Source organism: Amphiura filiformis, chromosome 3 (genome assembly GCF_039555335.1).
Source record: "Amphiura filiformis chromosome 3, Afil_fr2py, whole genome shotgun sequence".
Lineage (NCBI taxonomy): Eukaryota > Metazoa > Echinodermata > Ophiuroidea > Amphilepidida > Amphiuridae > Amphiura > Amphiura filiformis.
In genome coordinates this window covers 78,362,025-78,378,909 of record NC_092630.1, presented here as the reverse complement: position 1 = coordinate 78,378,909, position 16,885 = coordinate 78,362,025, and the positions used below count along the sequence as shown (strand labels likewise).

The 16,885-nt window shown below is 35.1% G+C and overlaps 1 protein-coding gene across 1 annotated transcript in view; it reads right to left on the bottom strand.

The window, feature by feature from the left end:
- Positions 1–1,298: 1,298 nt before the first annotated feature.
- The window catches only part of LOC140149194 (structural maintenance of chromosomes protein 1A-like), a 38,887-nt gene continuing 23,300 nt past the window's right edge, over positions 1,299–16,885 (bottom strand). The window contains exons 16-23 of the mRNA XM_072171403.1: positions 16,479–16,564; positions 15,840–16,121; positions 15,287–15,415; positions 14,640–14,752; positions 13,808–13,976; positions 13,033–13,211; positions 11,693–11,873; positions 1,299–4,222 (exon numbers count right to left, since the gene is read on the bottom strand). Of these exons, the coding sequence (XP_072027504.1) occupies positions 4,127–4,222; positions 11,693–11,873; positions 13,033–13,211; positions 13,808–13,976; positions 14,640–14,752; positions 15,287–15,415; positions 15,840–16,121; positions 16,479–16,564 (1,235 nt within the window). The 3' untranslated portion in view covers positions 1,299–4,126. The remainder of the gene's footprint in view (positions 4,223–11,692; positions 11,874–13,032; positions 13,212–13,807; positions 13,977–14,639; positions 14,753–15,286; positions 15,416–15,839; positions 16,122–16,478; positions 16,565–16,885) is intronic.

The following is a 16,885-nucleotide window of genomic DNA, read 5'->3' as shown; positions in this document are numbered from 1 at the left end:
CCTAGCAATGCCAAATGACCTCCTATTCAGAATTAATCTAATTTGTTTGTACGAATGGGTAAAGAAGACCTACTTGTGGCATCTCAAAACATGTCAACAAAACTGAGAGTCAGTGAGGTAGGTTTTGTATGAGGAAATACCCTACTGTTCAAGATCAAGGCCATAATAGTAATAAACATTTTCGTAAAAGTGACATTAAATTGTTTTGGGAAATTTTAATACTACTGCATGAAATTGTTAGGGAACTGTCAATTTTTAGCCATTTTCTACCCCAAGGCCCTCTGCCCTTCACATACCCTCTTTTTTGCCCAAACGTGAACAATATTTAAAAGATACCCTGTTTTGACATAAAACGCATGTGACAACACCCAGGAAGATATGCGTATTTCTGTTTCTCAAAAATAAAATTTACACTAATATTATGTATGCATATTTATTTTATTTGATTCGTAAAAATTTTGAATCCAGTTTCTTCATCAGAAATCACCTCTTTTGCAAAATTTTGCACGAGCCTAAATACCTATGAACATGGGGACCAGGGATTGGTGATATTAGGTTTAACAATAACAAACCCTTTCTGCTTCCTCCTTGCAGAGGTAATTACATGTATTGTGTACCACTGAAATGAAACGAATGGAGCAAACCTATGAATGTCCCTTGAATCAAAACTGTCAATCATAAAATGACAACGCTATGAGCTCTCCTGTATCTGACACGCAATGTAGGACACATTTGTCAACTTGGCAGTTGAAAAAGCACTACTGAGTTGTTTCAATATAATACTTGTACAAGGAGTCATCTCAATATTGATGATCCTGTCAAAGTCCTAGAATTTTTGCACATTTTTATTAATAAATGTTTTGTTTTGTTGCTAATTACTGAATAATTTTAATTGTATTTACTTGCACAGATTAAACATGACAGGTATCAGCACAATTACCATCTGTCCATCACAGACTCCAATCCATCCTTCCTACTAAGACCCTAATAACTCCCTGCTAAGTGTGCAAGTCAATAGCCAATTGGCCCAATTGACTTACAATTTCAGGATCTTATTTCACAGAGACCACCATATAAACAATGTCTTCAAAATAACAGAATATCTCAACGCTAGGAAGTGCTATATAAAAATTCCCAATTGTTTTTTCTAATTAATCATCTGAACTTTTTAGGATCTTTTTTCCACCACCAAAAACTTGTTTAAAGGTGAAAAAATACACTGCATGCTGTTGGGTTTTATCTGATGTAATAATTTATACAAATGTATTATCAAAAAATCATGACATAAAATACACTGCTTATTTTTTGTACAGTTTGGTATCCACTGTACATGTCAATATTTTATTAACAAATACTGTCACATGTATACCCACAGTACAGTAATAACAACAAACATTTTTATGTAAATTCCATATTTTTACATGTTTACTTTCATGCAAATCAATTGTGGGTCAGGTGTATAACCAACTTCTGCATTCCCAGTTACTGTAAATTTGGTCCCAATTACAAGGGAAAGAGCATCCAAAAAGGGATGATTTAACCCCATGAGAACTACCTGCCGATTGGCCAAAAAGTTTTCATTATCAATTGGACCAATCAGCAACATTGTTAGAATAATTTCACCACACAAGCTCCATTCTGATTGGTGATTAAAGTGAAGATATCATGTAATTGACCAATCAGAGGCAATGTTAGATTGGCAGGTAGTGCTCAGGGGGTTAAGAGAAAAATTCTCTATGCTTTCAATATTACCTTGAATATTTTTTATTTTTTCAGAGGGAGGGGACAGTCTGCTCCCTCCAGTTACATCCCTGCTGTGGGTCAAAGATTGGCTGATGTAATAACATTTCGAAGATAGAAAGGAGTTAACCCTGAGTGGATATTTATCTGTTTTGAAAAACATTTTATGATTGAAATTCTCTAAACAGATTATTGTGGAGGTCACAATTACAGTATGTTGAAGAAGCCCAATTTATCACTTACTTTCATCACATAGAATAGTACATTGTAGTATCTTCTGTTTCTGTCTTGTGAGACCCACAACTGATTTTGTTTGATGCCAAACATAAGGTTACTTTCAAATTCAATTCTGAAAGAAACTTTTTACATTTTCTTCTTCCCACCCTTGTATAAACACAAACAGTTGACAAAAACATGTTAATAATTACAATGTATGCTACTAATGATCATTCTAAAAATAGACTCCTAGAAGTGAAACAACTTGGTATTCTAAGAATGTTGAACATGAAAATTGAAGACATATAAAAACATATGATACAATTTCCAGACATATGTACAACTTCGCCTTATTTACAATTTCGGACATAAATTAATAATAAAAAGTATTCCTAACATTGAAGTAATGTCCACCCCAACACACCTTTTACTTTCCATGGATCTTGCTTTTAGGGTCTGTCATAATACACTGTACATTGTGCCTAGCAAATGGTTATTCACTTACAGGGGATTTGTAGGGGATATAGTGAAGTTGGAGACCATCAAAGGTCATGAATAAAAAACATAGTAACTTGCCAAAAATTCCTACAAAGATGGTAAAGAAAATAGGGCCAAGTCAATTCCTGAAATCCAGGAGGTGACAACATCTGGGATATCAATATACTGAGATTTATGCAGAAAAAGAAGATTTGAAGATTGGAAAAAGGAAATGAATGCACAAGATTGTCACTTAGTTTACTAGTAAATGAAATTTACAGATCCATGATCTATGTAAAAAAAAAGCAAAAAAACTCATGCTTAGCATAGAAAATATTAACACAAAGACGGACCCATACTGAGCAAAAAAGGGGGTGTGCCAACTTTTTTATTATGGTAAAATTTTTGTGGGGAAAAACACACATGATCAACTTTTCGAGTAATAATGTTCTACAATGACCCACAGAGTCCAAATGTCCACTTTTTACATATACACCCCCCAAATGGTCATTTTTTTACAAGTCCTGCACCCCACTTCTCCAAAAAAATAAATAATGGCTACATACAGATCTCCTGAACACAAATATTGAAATTTGAACAAGTGATACAATAACTATAATTAACAGAAAACATATCCAGGCACATTTACATGTAAACATTTAAATCAACCTTTTGATGATGAATTAAGATTGATGTAACCAGCTTAGTCAATATTTCTGAAGTTTAATTTGCTTTGTAATTGTATTTTCAAGTTGTTGAAGAATTGCTAGGAAATGCTCCATACTTAGCAATATAGAAAAAAGAATTAAACAGCATTCAAGTTTACTCAAATTGTTAAATTGCAATTGAGATACAAGAAACAGGTACAATGTTATGAAAACACAAAAGCACTTGCAAGTAAAACATACAATAGATTGATTATCCAATGTAAGTAGAACAAAAGCAGAGCAGGTTTGGCAGAACATTACTGACATACATGTATGTATGATCCAATACCCTATAGTATCCAGGCCCGTACACAGGGAGGGGGGGGGGGGCGATGGCAACGCACCTCCCAAATTTGGATAAGTATACAAAAAGTCCCAAAATTTCATAATTTGCGAGCGTAGTTTTTACGCTTTTTTGGACAAAAAAGGTCCACATTTTGGGGAGAAAGTCCACTTTTCACAAAATCCCCCCTCCACTTTTTCAAAATCAGCACCCCCAAATGAAATCCTGTGTACGGGCCTGATAGTACCCAATCATTCCCTTCCATTGCAATAGTTGGGAAAACATCATTCCAAGAAGATTAACTTCATAATGATCATGGCTGGAAAACACTCAACTAAAATGTGTAGCACAGTCGGGTACAAAACCATCTCCATATTAAATTCTTATTTAAAATAAGTTAATTTCAGTACAACATGTATCATACCAACTTGCATCTCTTCATATTACTTACTACCATGACTACACAAACTTTCAATCACCAACTTTCTTTACACTGACTGTTTCACTAGACCTGGTCACATATTGTTCCATAAACAAAATGTACTTTTTACACCACATGAATTGCCCACTATTACTGTTTGTGTTCCCGTTTGGGTTCTACCACTTCCTACATTTGTATCCTCTTGTTGTTGACAATGATCCATTGTTATGCCAAGACTGGACACCCACATGTCCTACATTGTTGGCTGAGACAGTAGGTGGTTTAGTGTCTTCCTGTTGGACTGATTGGTGGTTCTGGGGCTGGTGGGTAGCAGGCAAGATCAAGAGTCAGACACTTGCTAACTGTACATTCTGCTTGCTGTAAGATATAATAAATAGAAAACAAATAAAAGGTTAAAATTGTGTTAAATTCTGTAGTAGTGCTAAAACTAGTTAAGAAAGTATAACTGGAAATTGTAAACCTTCTCACAATGCTGAACTTGAATTATGGTTCTTACTAGGCCCAGACTAGGCCACATAAAATTGGCTACATCACACAGTATGCTCAATATCAATTTCCTGATCACCAAAACTTTAATAGTCTAGATACACACAAGGGTGCTCAGGATGTCTATTTACCAGGGAAGTGGTCTAACCCCTAAGTAACTGGATCAAGCACTTTTGGGAATGATGGTACTTTATGTGGCCTTCATTTTAATTATGGTTTAAAAGAGTCCATGATCCAGTTGACATAGTGATATTGGGCTTTAACCCTAACCAAACCTGTAGTATTTAAGGGTTACTGGGGAGAGGGGGCAACTTTTCTTGTCTAAATTGTTGTTTGTGGTTGGTGACATTTCAAGGTACCACCAGGCTACGGATAATAAATTTTCTTTTGGAAGCATAATTTGTTGTGCTGAACATATTATGTAAGTGCATAGATGCAGCAGAAAATGTCTCAACAAGAACTAGCTGCCTCAGTCACTCAGTGCAAGGAATATTAAAATACATGGAAAACCAGTGGCATGATCGACAGGAATTATATAAATAAATAAACATTTTCACCAGGTTCGCGGTCGCAAATAAATGAGACAAATAGAAAGAGTGATCCCGCCTGGGAATTGAACCCAGGACCTCAGTTTTAAGAGACCTGGGTTACGGGAGCTTCATGGTTAGGCTGTTTGAAATTCGAACCCATAAGTAGTCACTTAAACTATCTCCTCCCCGGAAATAGCCCATAGTAGGTAGGGCTGTAAATGTGAGAAATAAATAGCCATCCTCCCTGTGAGGAAATATTAAAAATTATATAAATAAATAAACAAACCTTTTCACCAGGTTCGCTGTCGCGAATAAAAAATAATAAATATTAAAATACATAATTATCGGATTTCCCCCTTTCTTTTTTTACCAGTTTTGGTAGTGTTTTTTCCCATCTTTGATTTTTTTGTAATCCTGGGACACCAGGATACTGTGGATTTCCTACATCTGATTCTGTATTGATACAAATGTTAAATAATAAATCAGTCATTGCTTATAAATAAGAGTAATTTATGGTGTGAAATGCCTAATAAATTATCACTTGCCCTAAGACACCGGAAAACAAAACCATTTTTGTTTATCAGGAAACCCAGGCCAAGAAAGTTTTGGTAATAAGATACTAAGGGTATATACAAAATATTAAATTTTGGGTGATATTAACATATTGTTGTTGCAAACTTGAATCTATAGCAGGGATGTAAGTTGGCCTGAAGAAAAAATCCTGCAAATCTGGAAAAGCGCATGAATTTGGGCTTAAAAGCCCCAAAACGGGCTGATAATAAATAAAACTGCGGAAATTTGGACACAAAAAATCCTGAAAACTTACATCCCTGCTATAGGGTCTACTTTTAGTGCGTTCGTGTTAGAATTTTTAGCCCTTATGTAATTAAGTGTTGAATTGGAACCCTTTTTTAGGTAGGACCTGCTGTCACCTGCATGCTTTCCACTATGCAAAATTATATAAATGTTAAAAAAAATAAACTCATTTTCAAAAAATGTGACAAGCATAATTAAAATAAACAAAACAGGAACTGCAACAAAGCAGCATAGGGCATTTTCTTCCTACACTACAGGATGTTAATCTGTCATGTTGCCAATGCATTGTTTCCCATATCAACTTGGTGCATAAATCTGACAACAATAGAAACTGTAGGGATGCTATCTGTCATACACTTGTTATTTACAGCATACATCCTAACTGACTGACATCAACTTACAAAACAATACTAACAGGAAATTTAGTCAAATTTCTGTTGCAACAAGTTTCTGTTTCTGTGATAATTGGAATGCCCCCAGCCTAAATGTTTTGCATTTTTTGACCCCCCCACCCTCCGAATGATAACCTGTAATTTCACTTTGATTAAAATGTGTGTACTAATACATAGGCCTACATTAACACGTTATTGAACAAGAGGCAATGGCTTAGGATAATTTCTCTTGATAAAATCCCATAGCATTTCCTTTAAGGGATTGGATAGCAATGTTTGCACAGTATTTTTGTCAGATCAAATTGCATTCTGTATATGAGGAATGTCCTTCTGATATCAAATAATTTTGATTTTTTGAAATTTGCAAATTATGAATTTAAAAATTGATATTCCTCGAAGTAAACTTTAATCTAAGGATAATGTAAATTGGCGAAAAAGCTGTCCATCCCTTGAAAATTTTGACCATTTGTATTGAAGATATGTATTTAAAAAAAAATTTAATCCGAAAGTTGATCTGACATGTGGAAGAAAATGAAGTTGCAAGGAGACCTTCACATCATTATTACAGTTTGAAAACTAAGTACGTATCCACAGAGTATTTGGGTGTCTATTTATTAGTAATATTCATGGCAATCCTTCACCATTTTATTTGTGCCTAACTTGAGGGGGTAAAAATTACGCACGCTTTGTGCTTAAGTGAAAATGGCGAAAATTATGGACGACCCGGAATATTGACTCATCTTGAGAAATTATTTAATTTACTTTAAAACAATGGTGATCCCTTCAGAACAAAGTGATCTGATAATACTCAGGACTGGCCTCAATTTGACACACCCAATTACACACTTGACTACACATAAAACATCCCTACTCAGTTTAGATTTATGCTTGGTTTAATCTCAACATTGCTACCATGTGTGCAAGGTGAAGAGTGCTGTGTAAGACAAATTGCCTCATTTAGTTTACATGTCCCTTGTGACCCTCCCAGGGAGGTGTTGATAGCTATACCCTAGGTCAAGGATAATAATGAAGATGCAACTTGGTGATAAAAGTGGCTAAGCCAGTTTGGAAGGAGTAACAAGTGTCCCCACATGTTGCTTGTGTTTGACATCATCAGTGATCATGCCCCATAAAGACATTTCCTGGCTTGATGTTATTATAAACATTGTTGCCCTTGAGGTCTATTCAGGGAATTCAGACACATATTATTTTGTTGAAAGACATTTACTGGTAGATAGACAATTTGCATTTGTTTATAATTTAACTAACTGTTTAAATCTAATATTATTCAATGCAATTCATAGCAATAAATCAGTCCTGAATTGAGATGCTCCCCAACCCACTCATATCTTTATTGTCAACCAAAATGTCACATCGGGTTGAAAATATTTATTACAACAATTAATAGAAGCAGCTGAAGACAACATGTTGGCTTTTGTGTACAGTTTCACATGTCTCGGACTAAAAAAAAAATGCTGATCACTTTAAATCACAGAACCCGTACCAAATAGTTTTTTGAATTAAATTCAAACAAAAACACACTTTACTTGTAACATGTTACTTAACTTGTCACTAAGTGTTACATTTGCAATCCCTCATTTTGACATTTTGATATATTGATTGATAACAGGGCCAATGCTTTACAATCAGAACCTCTTACAAAGTTCATGTTATTTCCTTCACTATATCAGTAGGCGTAATTTATGTATTATGATGTAGCACTTAAATTAAGAAATACATATATCTTACCACATAAACAAATGTATATTTTACACAGACTATTATCATGCAATTTATTAACCCTAACAAGGAACGAAAAAAAGAGAGAAGATGAACAAAGATTTCACTTGGCATTGACCCTGGGACCCCTCGGGTGCCACACACACGATCACCGACCTAATGTCAAGAGGGAGTTGCTTTGGGCCAGCGATTTGGTCCGCATATATGACTTAGGGTGATTGCGCAATGGCATCACATGGAATGCATGCATGTGCAGTGGTTTCCTTGTAAGATTTTGTTAAGATTTATAGCCGTTTAATAGGGTTAACCGGGGCTTACTCAAGCTTGTATCCCTCAGTGCATGTGCTTACAGCTGCTGAGAGCAGCAGTTATGATGGCACTGACTCACCAACAACTCACGTCTCACTCATAACCTTGGATACGTATCACAATTGAAAATATTGTGCGAATACCACAATTAGTGCATGGCATCTCTTGATTCTTGAATGTTTCTCTACTTTAACTAGAAAAAAATGAAGAGGAAACGTATTTTGCAGCATCACTGGGATTTGAACCAGGGCCTCTGTATCATGAGGTGATCCTTTCTAGAAAGCACAGCAAGGGATGAACTGCCACAAAGAGGATTTTAATACTAAAATGTACTTAAGCTTTGCGGAATAAATCACATCACAATCAATATTACTATTATTCAGTCAAGTAAAAGATAAGAGTAATTTTAATACTCTACTGCCCTCAATTTAAAATGGTATGCAACTGACTGAGTTGCTAAGCACAAAAGTTGCGATACCACAGAGGGCAGCATATCATTACTTGATCAGATGGTGCAATGCACACATAAGATTTTTAACTGATTGGGCTCTACTTCTTTGTTTTATAAAATAACAACTAAAAACGATCAAACCGAGTTTTGAATAACGTTGTTTGACCCATACATTAAACAAATGGGATGTGCATATCTGATACAAAACCCCTAATCTTTCAAGCACATGCACTATCAATCTAATTGGTGTTCCAAGTGAGCTTTTGTAATTATTCACTTTTAGCATGAAAATTGGGCACACAAAAAATAGTATGCATGTTATCACCCAAGTCAAAAAGATGGATGTCTGTAGTAATATATTGAGGTAGAGGCAAAAAATGTGCTTATCATGTGTGTAAAAGATGGACATTTCTCATCATGCAAAAAACAAGAAGAAAAAAACCCAACAAAACACCTTCATACATTTTTTTCACATTAAGGGTACATTAATAAAACATAACTTGGTTACTTTTTATTCATAACCTTATATTCATTGTCATAAATTTCACATAAAATGTAATTTTTTGAAAACACTGAAATGACTAACTATTCAACATTTTGAGAATTTCCAATTAAAGCACAAGTCAAAAACAAATCTGAGAAACCTAACTGCCTAGCATGTCAAGTTTTGTGTGTATAAAAGTATGGTATTGTTTGAAATGAGTTGCAGTGATTTGTGGTGTTGCAGTGCCTGCCTTTCTAACATGGTATATTAAACCTGAGGTTCAACTTTTTCTGTTTGAGGGCCACGACGAGGTCAAACTCATTTCAAACAAACATGCTTGTGAGCCAAATACACCTCTTACACTTTCAGTATTTCCTCTATCAAAATCCCCACGGGCGTTGCATTTTCCAAAAGGGGAGGCGTTTAGTAGAGGTCATTTTTAGAACGATAATTCCCGTTAAAATCATTAGGTAAGCTTAAAACTCATGCTGAAATGATGAACTATGAATCTAGGATCAAAGACTTACGGTTCACTTCTGAGTTTATGATGAGACTTTTGCCAACTTCTGACACGATTACTGGTTGTATGTGCACAATATTGCATTGATAAGCTTACTACACAAGATAGCATGGAAATTCAGCATTTTTTAAACATCTTGGTTGAAAAAAAACTGATGGGGGGGCAACTAATAGAGGAAATATGGTATGTTTTCTTTTATATTTTAAACTTGGTCAAGGGCAAAATATCAGTGGTTGGCGGGCTAAATTCAAACATTTTAAATATCTTGAAAACTATTCATAACTTAATTCATATTATATTTAAATTGATTGATTCCTTATATTTGTGTTTAAATTTTTTGGCTACAGATCCTCGTTTTGTTTTTGTAAATTCTGTTTTAATTTGTGTAATTTAATTATACAGGGGTGCAGCATTTACAGGCTTAAGCTTATCGTTGTACCTCCTCCATCGTGTTGTACTTTTTATAATTATTGTATTTTGTTGTAATTTTTGATGGAAATAAAATAAATCTGATTGATTGATTGATTGATTGATTGATTGATAAACCTTGTGTGATCCAATCATAAACTATTCATAACCTTATGAGTGTGATCCAATCATATTTTATTATTTGTAAAACGCAAGCGAAAATCAATGTCATTAATATCTCCCAATTGACCGCAGAATGCTTAATTGTTCCAGTGTAAATATTAGTTAGTAACCTCCCCGCACTGTGTTGTGCGTTGAACAAACAGCTTGCGCGCTTGCCTTCCGTATTTGGATTGCACGCTATCATATTTGCACAGATTGTGATTTGCACTTCTGTTATTGGTCGTCCTGTTTAAGCCTGTTTGATTTTTGAAAAGGCAACATGTGATTTTCCACAATGCCCTCCAAATAACCAATGCGCAGTTATTTAACCTATAGGCCTAAATAAATACTTTCACTTGACACATCAACGTTAAACAATAACATATCCCACCAAAATAAGTTATGAATACTAGGTGGTGTAGACTTGATCTGTACCTTTCACCCTTTTCAGCTACAGCTAATTCCACCTTTTGTTTTAAGCCTGAATTTTCACAGATATTACAATAAACCTTTGGAACTTGATTGCCACTGGAAGCTTGCATCACTAATTTTGCATCCAGCTCTTTCATGTCTAAATTGGCCATTGATCAAAATAGCTTGTTCAATGAAATAAGAGGTATGTTTCGTACAAACATGTTTACCCTTGATGCAAAAGTTAAATTTGATAATCAGTAATTTTAACCTTAAACAGGAAGCCCTGCTTGGCCAGTTCGCCAAAGAATAACTGACTTACACCTGTTACTTTGACGACAGACAGCACAGAATTCACATGGATAAATTTTAACCGTGACTAGTTCCAAAATATTCCAATTTACACATAAAATAGCATTTTTTTACCTCTTTTGGGATCTCCAAAGTTTCAAATTGGCAAAAAAGCCATTTACTTGCAAAGGTAACATCTCCATCACATGTATGGAAGGTGAGATGTATGTTACATTTAGATGGTAGACTTGGTATTTTGAATCGAGTTACGACAGGAATGATGCAAAAGTGTGTTTAGTTACTTTATCTGCTCCTTTATCTATTTTGTATCAGGACAGCATGCCACTTGACTTGTCATTTTGAAAGTGTAAACCCTACACATGTGACCGAGGTGTAATTTCACTCCTTATGATATGGATACGCAAGTAATGATACTAAAACCTGCTTTTTCATATTTTGGACATCCATATCTCATGTGCGCAGTAACAACTGTCGCTAACAAAGTGCTCATCAACGCAAAGCATGTAACAGTTAAATTGCAGCAAAAAGATTTCTACATTTTACATTTTCCGTGTATGAACTCCGAAATGGTTTTGCACAGAAAATATCTAGTTTGACTTCCAAAACACATAGTACCCTTGAAATTACTTGCTTAAGCTCAGCGGGTGCTTAATAGGTGAAACAGGTACACATGATAATGATATCTCTAACTGAATATTTCCATTATTATCATATTAAATTTAGTCCAAACATACAGTTCCAAACACATGTATTGAGTGTTGCGCACTATAAAATATCATATTAATATGAATGTGTAAGTAACTCACCTCAGGGTAAATTCCAATGAGTGCATCAGCTCTGTTGTAGAATTCTTCTTTGAGTGAGATGACAATACACTGGAAGTGACCCTCTGCCTGCTCCCTGATGTACTCAGCAACCTTGCCTATATTGGTATTATCCAGGGCAGCATCGATCTCATCCAACACAAAGAATGGAGCTGGTTGGAAACTGGTCAAGAGATATTAAAAATAAGTAGATTAGTCAAAAAGTTACCTACTATTCAATTATGATACATGTCAAGGTATACCTACATTTTGCCTCAAGAAAACATTGATATAATGTTCTTGTGTAGAAAGATGTATGTGCTTATGTTTGACAATTCGCACTGAATGATTAGGCTGATGTATGTGCTTATGTTTGACAATTCGCACTGAAAAATTGGGCTTGGTGAAAGGTTGTTTTATCTACTCCAAACAGGACTGATCAAACAGGAGACAAATGAATGAATGACAAATGAATGGATGGATGGCACTGGGCTAAACATTAGAAGTACCTTATGAAATTTTATGAAAGGTTACACCCAGGGATGAAAACAAGCACTGACATAATTTCCTGAAACTGCTTTAACATTTCCTGAAAATGTGTATTGATTGAAGCAAAAATTTCCTGAAATCAGGATATTTCCTGAAGATTTACATCCCTGGTTACAACATTCTATTTTAGTTACAAGAAACTGAAAAGTCTTATTTCACAGAGGTATATGATTGATATACATTACCGTATTGTTTGTAATAAACGCCCTGGGGCGTTGCATTTTTCAAAAGGGGCGTTTATTGGAAGTGAATTGTCAGTGAAAAAGCTTAAAAATTGGGTTCAATTTCCGATGGTGCTCCTATTAAAAGGAGGATTCACGACTATACATGATATGGCGCCCACGGAAAATGATATTTTCGTGGGAAATACAACAAAATTACTCCTGTAAGTGCATGGAATTAGTGAAATTCTACCATAATTAGGCAATGAAATGGATGGGAGTTGAGTCATAATATGTTTTGTCCATTCAATATAGCGATCGTGACTGACATGACTGATGCAAGTTTTAAGCTTACCTACACGATATGGCATGGAAATGTTTTCATTTTTGTCAATTTTTCACAGAAAAATTGGAGGGGGGCGTTTATTAGAGGGGGAGCGTTTATTACAAACAATACGGTATATATTTATAACATGAGGCCATTGCAAATATTTAATGAGGGAAGAGTGTTTTTAACCTTTCTTGTAATACATCACCACAAGAGCAATTTATACAGTAATCAACATTAAATCAAGTTCGGTCCCCAAAATTATTATACAGATTACAATTAATTTGATTAAGTTTGGTGCTCACCTGTGAATAGCAAACAACAATGCCAAAGCAGCCACAGTCTTCTCTCCACCAGACAAGTTATCCATAGGCCTAAATCTCTTACCAGGAGCCACACAGTTGTAGTTAATGCCATCCAAATAAGGCTCCTCAGGATTCTCTGGTCCCAGGAAAGCTTGGGCACTCTGGTTCCTAGACAATGCCTGCAGAACAAACCACATTCAAAAGGTCAACCATCAAATACACAAAACATGACCAAATAATCAATAAAGGTTGAAAAACACCAGAACCTATCCATTTCATTTGTAGCCATGTCTTCGAAAAACATTCAAACGTAACTATAACTACCTTTTGATCATTAGGAGTATAGAACTGTCAACCCATAGTTAACATTGACAGTCAGTTTCTTCATGCAAACACTTGTTAGTCTCAAAGAGGTGTGGTCTGATTTTTCACATTGTTTTCAAACTTACATCAAAGCCTAGTGTTCCAAATTTTGAGTTGCACAGCTCCAGCAGTCTTGGTATGGGAAGCAAAAACATTTATAACAATGCTTCATAGGATAGTACATAGTTCCGGTGTGGTTACCACAAATCACCATGTTTTTGTTTTAAATGAAAAATATCTTGAGCATTGAATTTTACTGGAGTAATGAGAAAAATATGAACTTTCTTCTGATACTAAAATCTCAGTTTTTATGAAGGAAATTGGGGGATAAGGCTGTCGATCAGGTCAAGGACCTTCAAGTTCTACAAACTATCCATGGAAAAAAGGTTGATATAAAAGAAGATCCTCTCACCTTGTAAATTTCATCAATTCTTGTAGAAACATGCTCAAAACAGTGATTGAATCTTTCAAATCTTTCCTTGCGGATGATTTCAAAGTTTTGTTTGGCCCTCTTAGCACGTTTACGAGCCGCTTCAAAATCTTCTGTTGTTTCCATGAATCGCTCTCTTACACCATCTAACCTGTAGGTGATTAATCATCAATGCATACATGGTCAGAGACAGGTGGATATTAAATGTGATTATTGTAAGCTAATTTAATGATTATAGCATACCTTCTAACCTGTAGGTGATACATGAAAAACAGTTATCATGAATGCATACATGGTCAGAGACAGGTTCATTTTGGTCATGCTTGTGGTCATAACATACCTGCCAGCATTTGAAAGTTGGCAATTTGGACAGTATGGATACCCACAGCCAGGGTCTGGAGCCACCAAAAAACCCAACATGTACAGGGAAAGTTCCTGGTGGGGTCCAAGGTTGTGCAAAAAATCAAGTATTGAGATAACAAATTTCAAGTACACACAACGTTGCAATTGGGCACATGTCATGTGCTTGTAGTATTTATGAATTATTTAAGTAAATAGTAATGTTCTGTAGCTAATATGACACAAAGAAGCACTTGTTGAGCAGCCAATTGGTCTTTTCAAATTGAAATCCATACAACCCCTATGGAAGACATGCCTTAATCTCGCACACATGGGTGTGTGAATATCAAATGGGCTTAGCTGAATGAGTGACTCCATTTGAAATCTACACTCCCTGTGTGGAAGATTAAGGTCATGTCTTCCATAGGAATTTCAACTATATCCTATTTCATTAGTATCAGCATAATGGACTTACTTTTCTGTAGCCTTCATATTTGGTGCAGCAATTCTCTGTAATGTTGCCTGCATACCTGTGATTTCAGACAACAACTTATCACCCTGTTCTTTTATTTCTCCTGAAGTGTCAAGCTGAGAAAACAAAACAATACAAAACTAGTTACTTGCTTGAAATAATAATGCAAATTTAAACACATTCCCAAACCTGATTGCTAACTAAAAGCAAATCAGAATGAAATACACTAGACTGAAAGTTGCTGATTGATCAAACACATTGGTCATAACATAACCTGCATTCTTTCTAGCAGAGATGAATTCAATTCAACTTCTGGCTAGTTTATTTAATTCCTGATGATATTTAGAAATGGGAACCATTCAGCACTTGTGAGTAGTAGGCCATTTGAAGATTCACTAACCCTCACCCAACCGGGTAATTTGATAATTACTATAGGTCTCTCTGTCTATCGATATCATAATAACACTAGCCTTCATTAATCTAAAAATGGCGCTGTCAAATTCAGAAAATCTTGGATACAGAGAAACTATCTGGATGAAAACAAAACAACACATGGATGATAAACCTTGAGGACTTCATCAAAACTTGACAAGAGCAAGGATTGATTGATCGTATAAGAACTACTAAAATATATAATTACTGTGACTTACATATTTGAGGTCATGACTGAGATGTTTGTAGTTGATAATAATCTGTGCTTCTCTGGCATAGATGGTCCTAGCACCCTGAGTGCTCATACTATCCAATGCTGAACTGTCACCCTGACTACCACTTTGATCCTGCATTAATAACAATAAAACATCTAAGATCAAACCAATACATTCTATCACATATAAACATTACTGTAAAAATAGCTTTTTCACATTTCTACACAATTATGTGCCAAACATAAAAGCTGTAAGTCCTTTTTTGTATGGTAAATCAAGTTTTTAAGCAAAATTTACAGGGATACACACAACTAAAATGAAGAGTAGTTTCCCATTATTGTATCTTGTTTATCATAATTTGCTTCAACCATTTTCAGTTCACAGACCTGAAATTGAAGCCATCTTAAGGGCAAATGTTATACACAAAGAATCCTGGAATAAATAAATTTCATGCCAACCATCATCTCCCTGATAACCAGCCATGTTTTTAAGGATTAGAACGTGATAATTGGCTAGATAGGATATCAGAATTTCTGAACAGATTTACACAACTTACATCTGTTTCTTCCGATATATCATCCATGGTCCCTCTCTTCATGGGTACTTTGATATCCTCCATCTTACATCCTTTCAACAGACTATGCCTGTCTGCTCTCTTCTGCTCTAGTTTGGTTTCTGTGGCTGTAATCTGTTTCTGTACATGAGAGATCTCCTTGTTGCAGCCGTGAAGTTCTTTACGGACTTCCTCAACTTCTGCATTCTTGTCATCAATCTGTGATTTCTTTGTTGTCTTGGAGAATTTGAGCTTGGACATGGTTTCAGTCATTTCATCAATGAGCTATTTGGAAATAACAAAATAGTTGGCACCATTACCTTTATCATGCTCAATTTACAAGTACATTTCTAATCAATATGTTTATATCATTTTTGTAACTGCTGACACATATTACAACACTTTCCACAATCATTTCTGCTTAAATCTTGCACTTCTGTTGACAAGATATAACATGTACTGCTATAGTAATAAAGAATTTCATTGACAAGGAGATTCCGTGTTCTCTAGTTTGGCTGTAACACTTGTTTTATGTTATTTCTCACTTGTCAAACAATGTTTGACCTAATTGAATTCTTGAAGTACCAGTACCCACAATTGTTAACAATGACACCAATGGAAAAAAACAAAAGCAAATCTTACTTTCATCTGTTTGGACTCCTCCTTCTTCAGTTTCTCCAATTCCTTTTCATCTCGACTTACTTCTTTGGTCCATTTTTTCACATTTTCTGTAAAAAAAAAACATTTTAAAAGGTGAACAGACTTGTCAAGTAGGGTCAGTCAGAAGATTATTATTTTCTTCCGTAAGTTACTGAAGATAGACATCAACAAAGTTCTCTATGAAGTTAACAGGCCTGCTCTCATGATCAATTGTACATAATTTTATAGACCTATATATTCACCGATTTCATTTAAACTTTATAGCATATTTTACTGTAATCAAGAACATAATTATTGGGGTTTGAGACATAAAATGTGGCTTTCATATAATGTAAGCACATTCAAGCTACCGAAATCAATTTTCTTTCAACCAAACAATTTCCACTTTC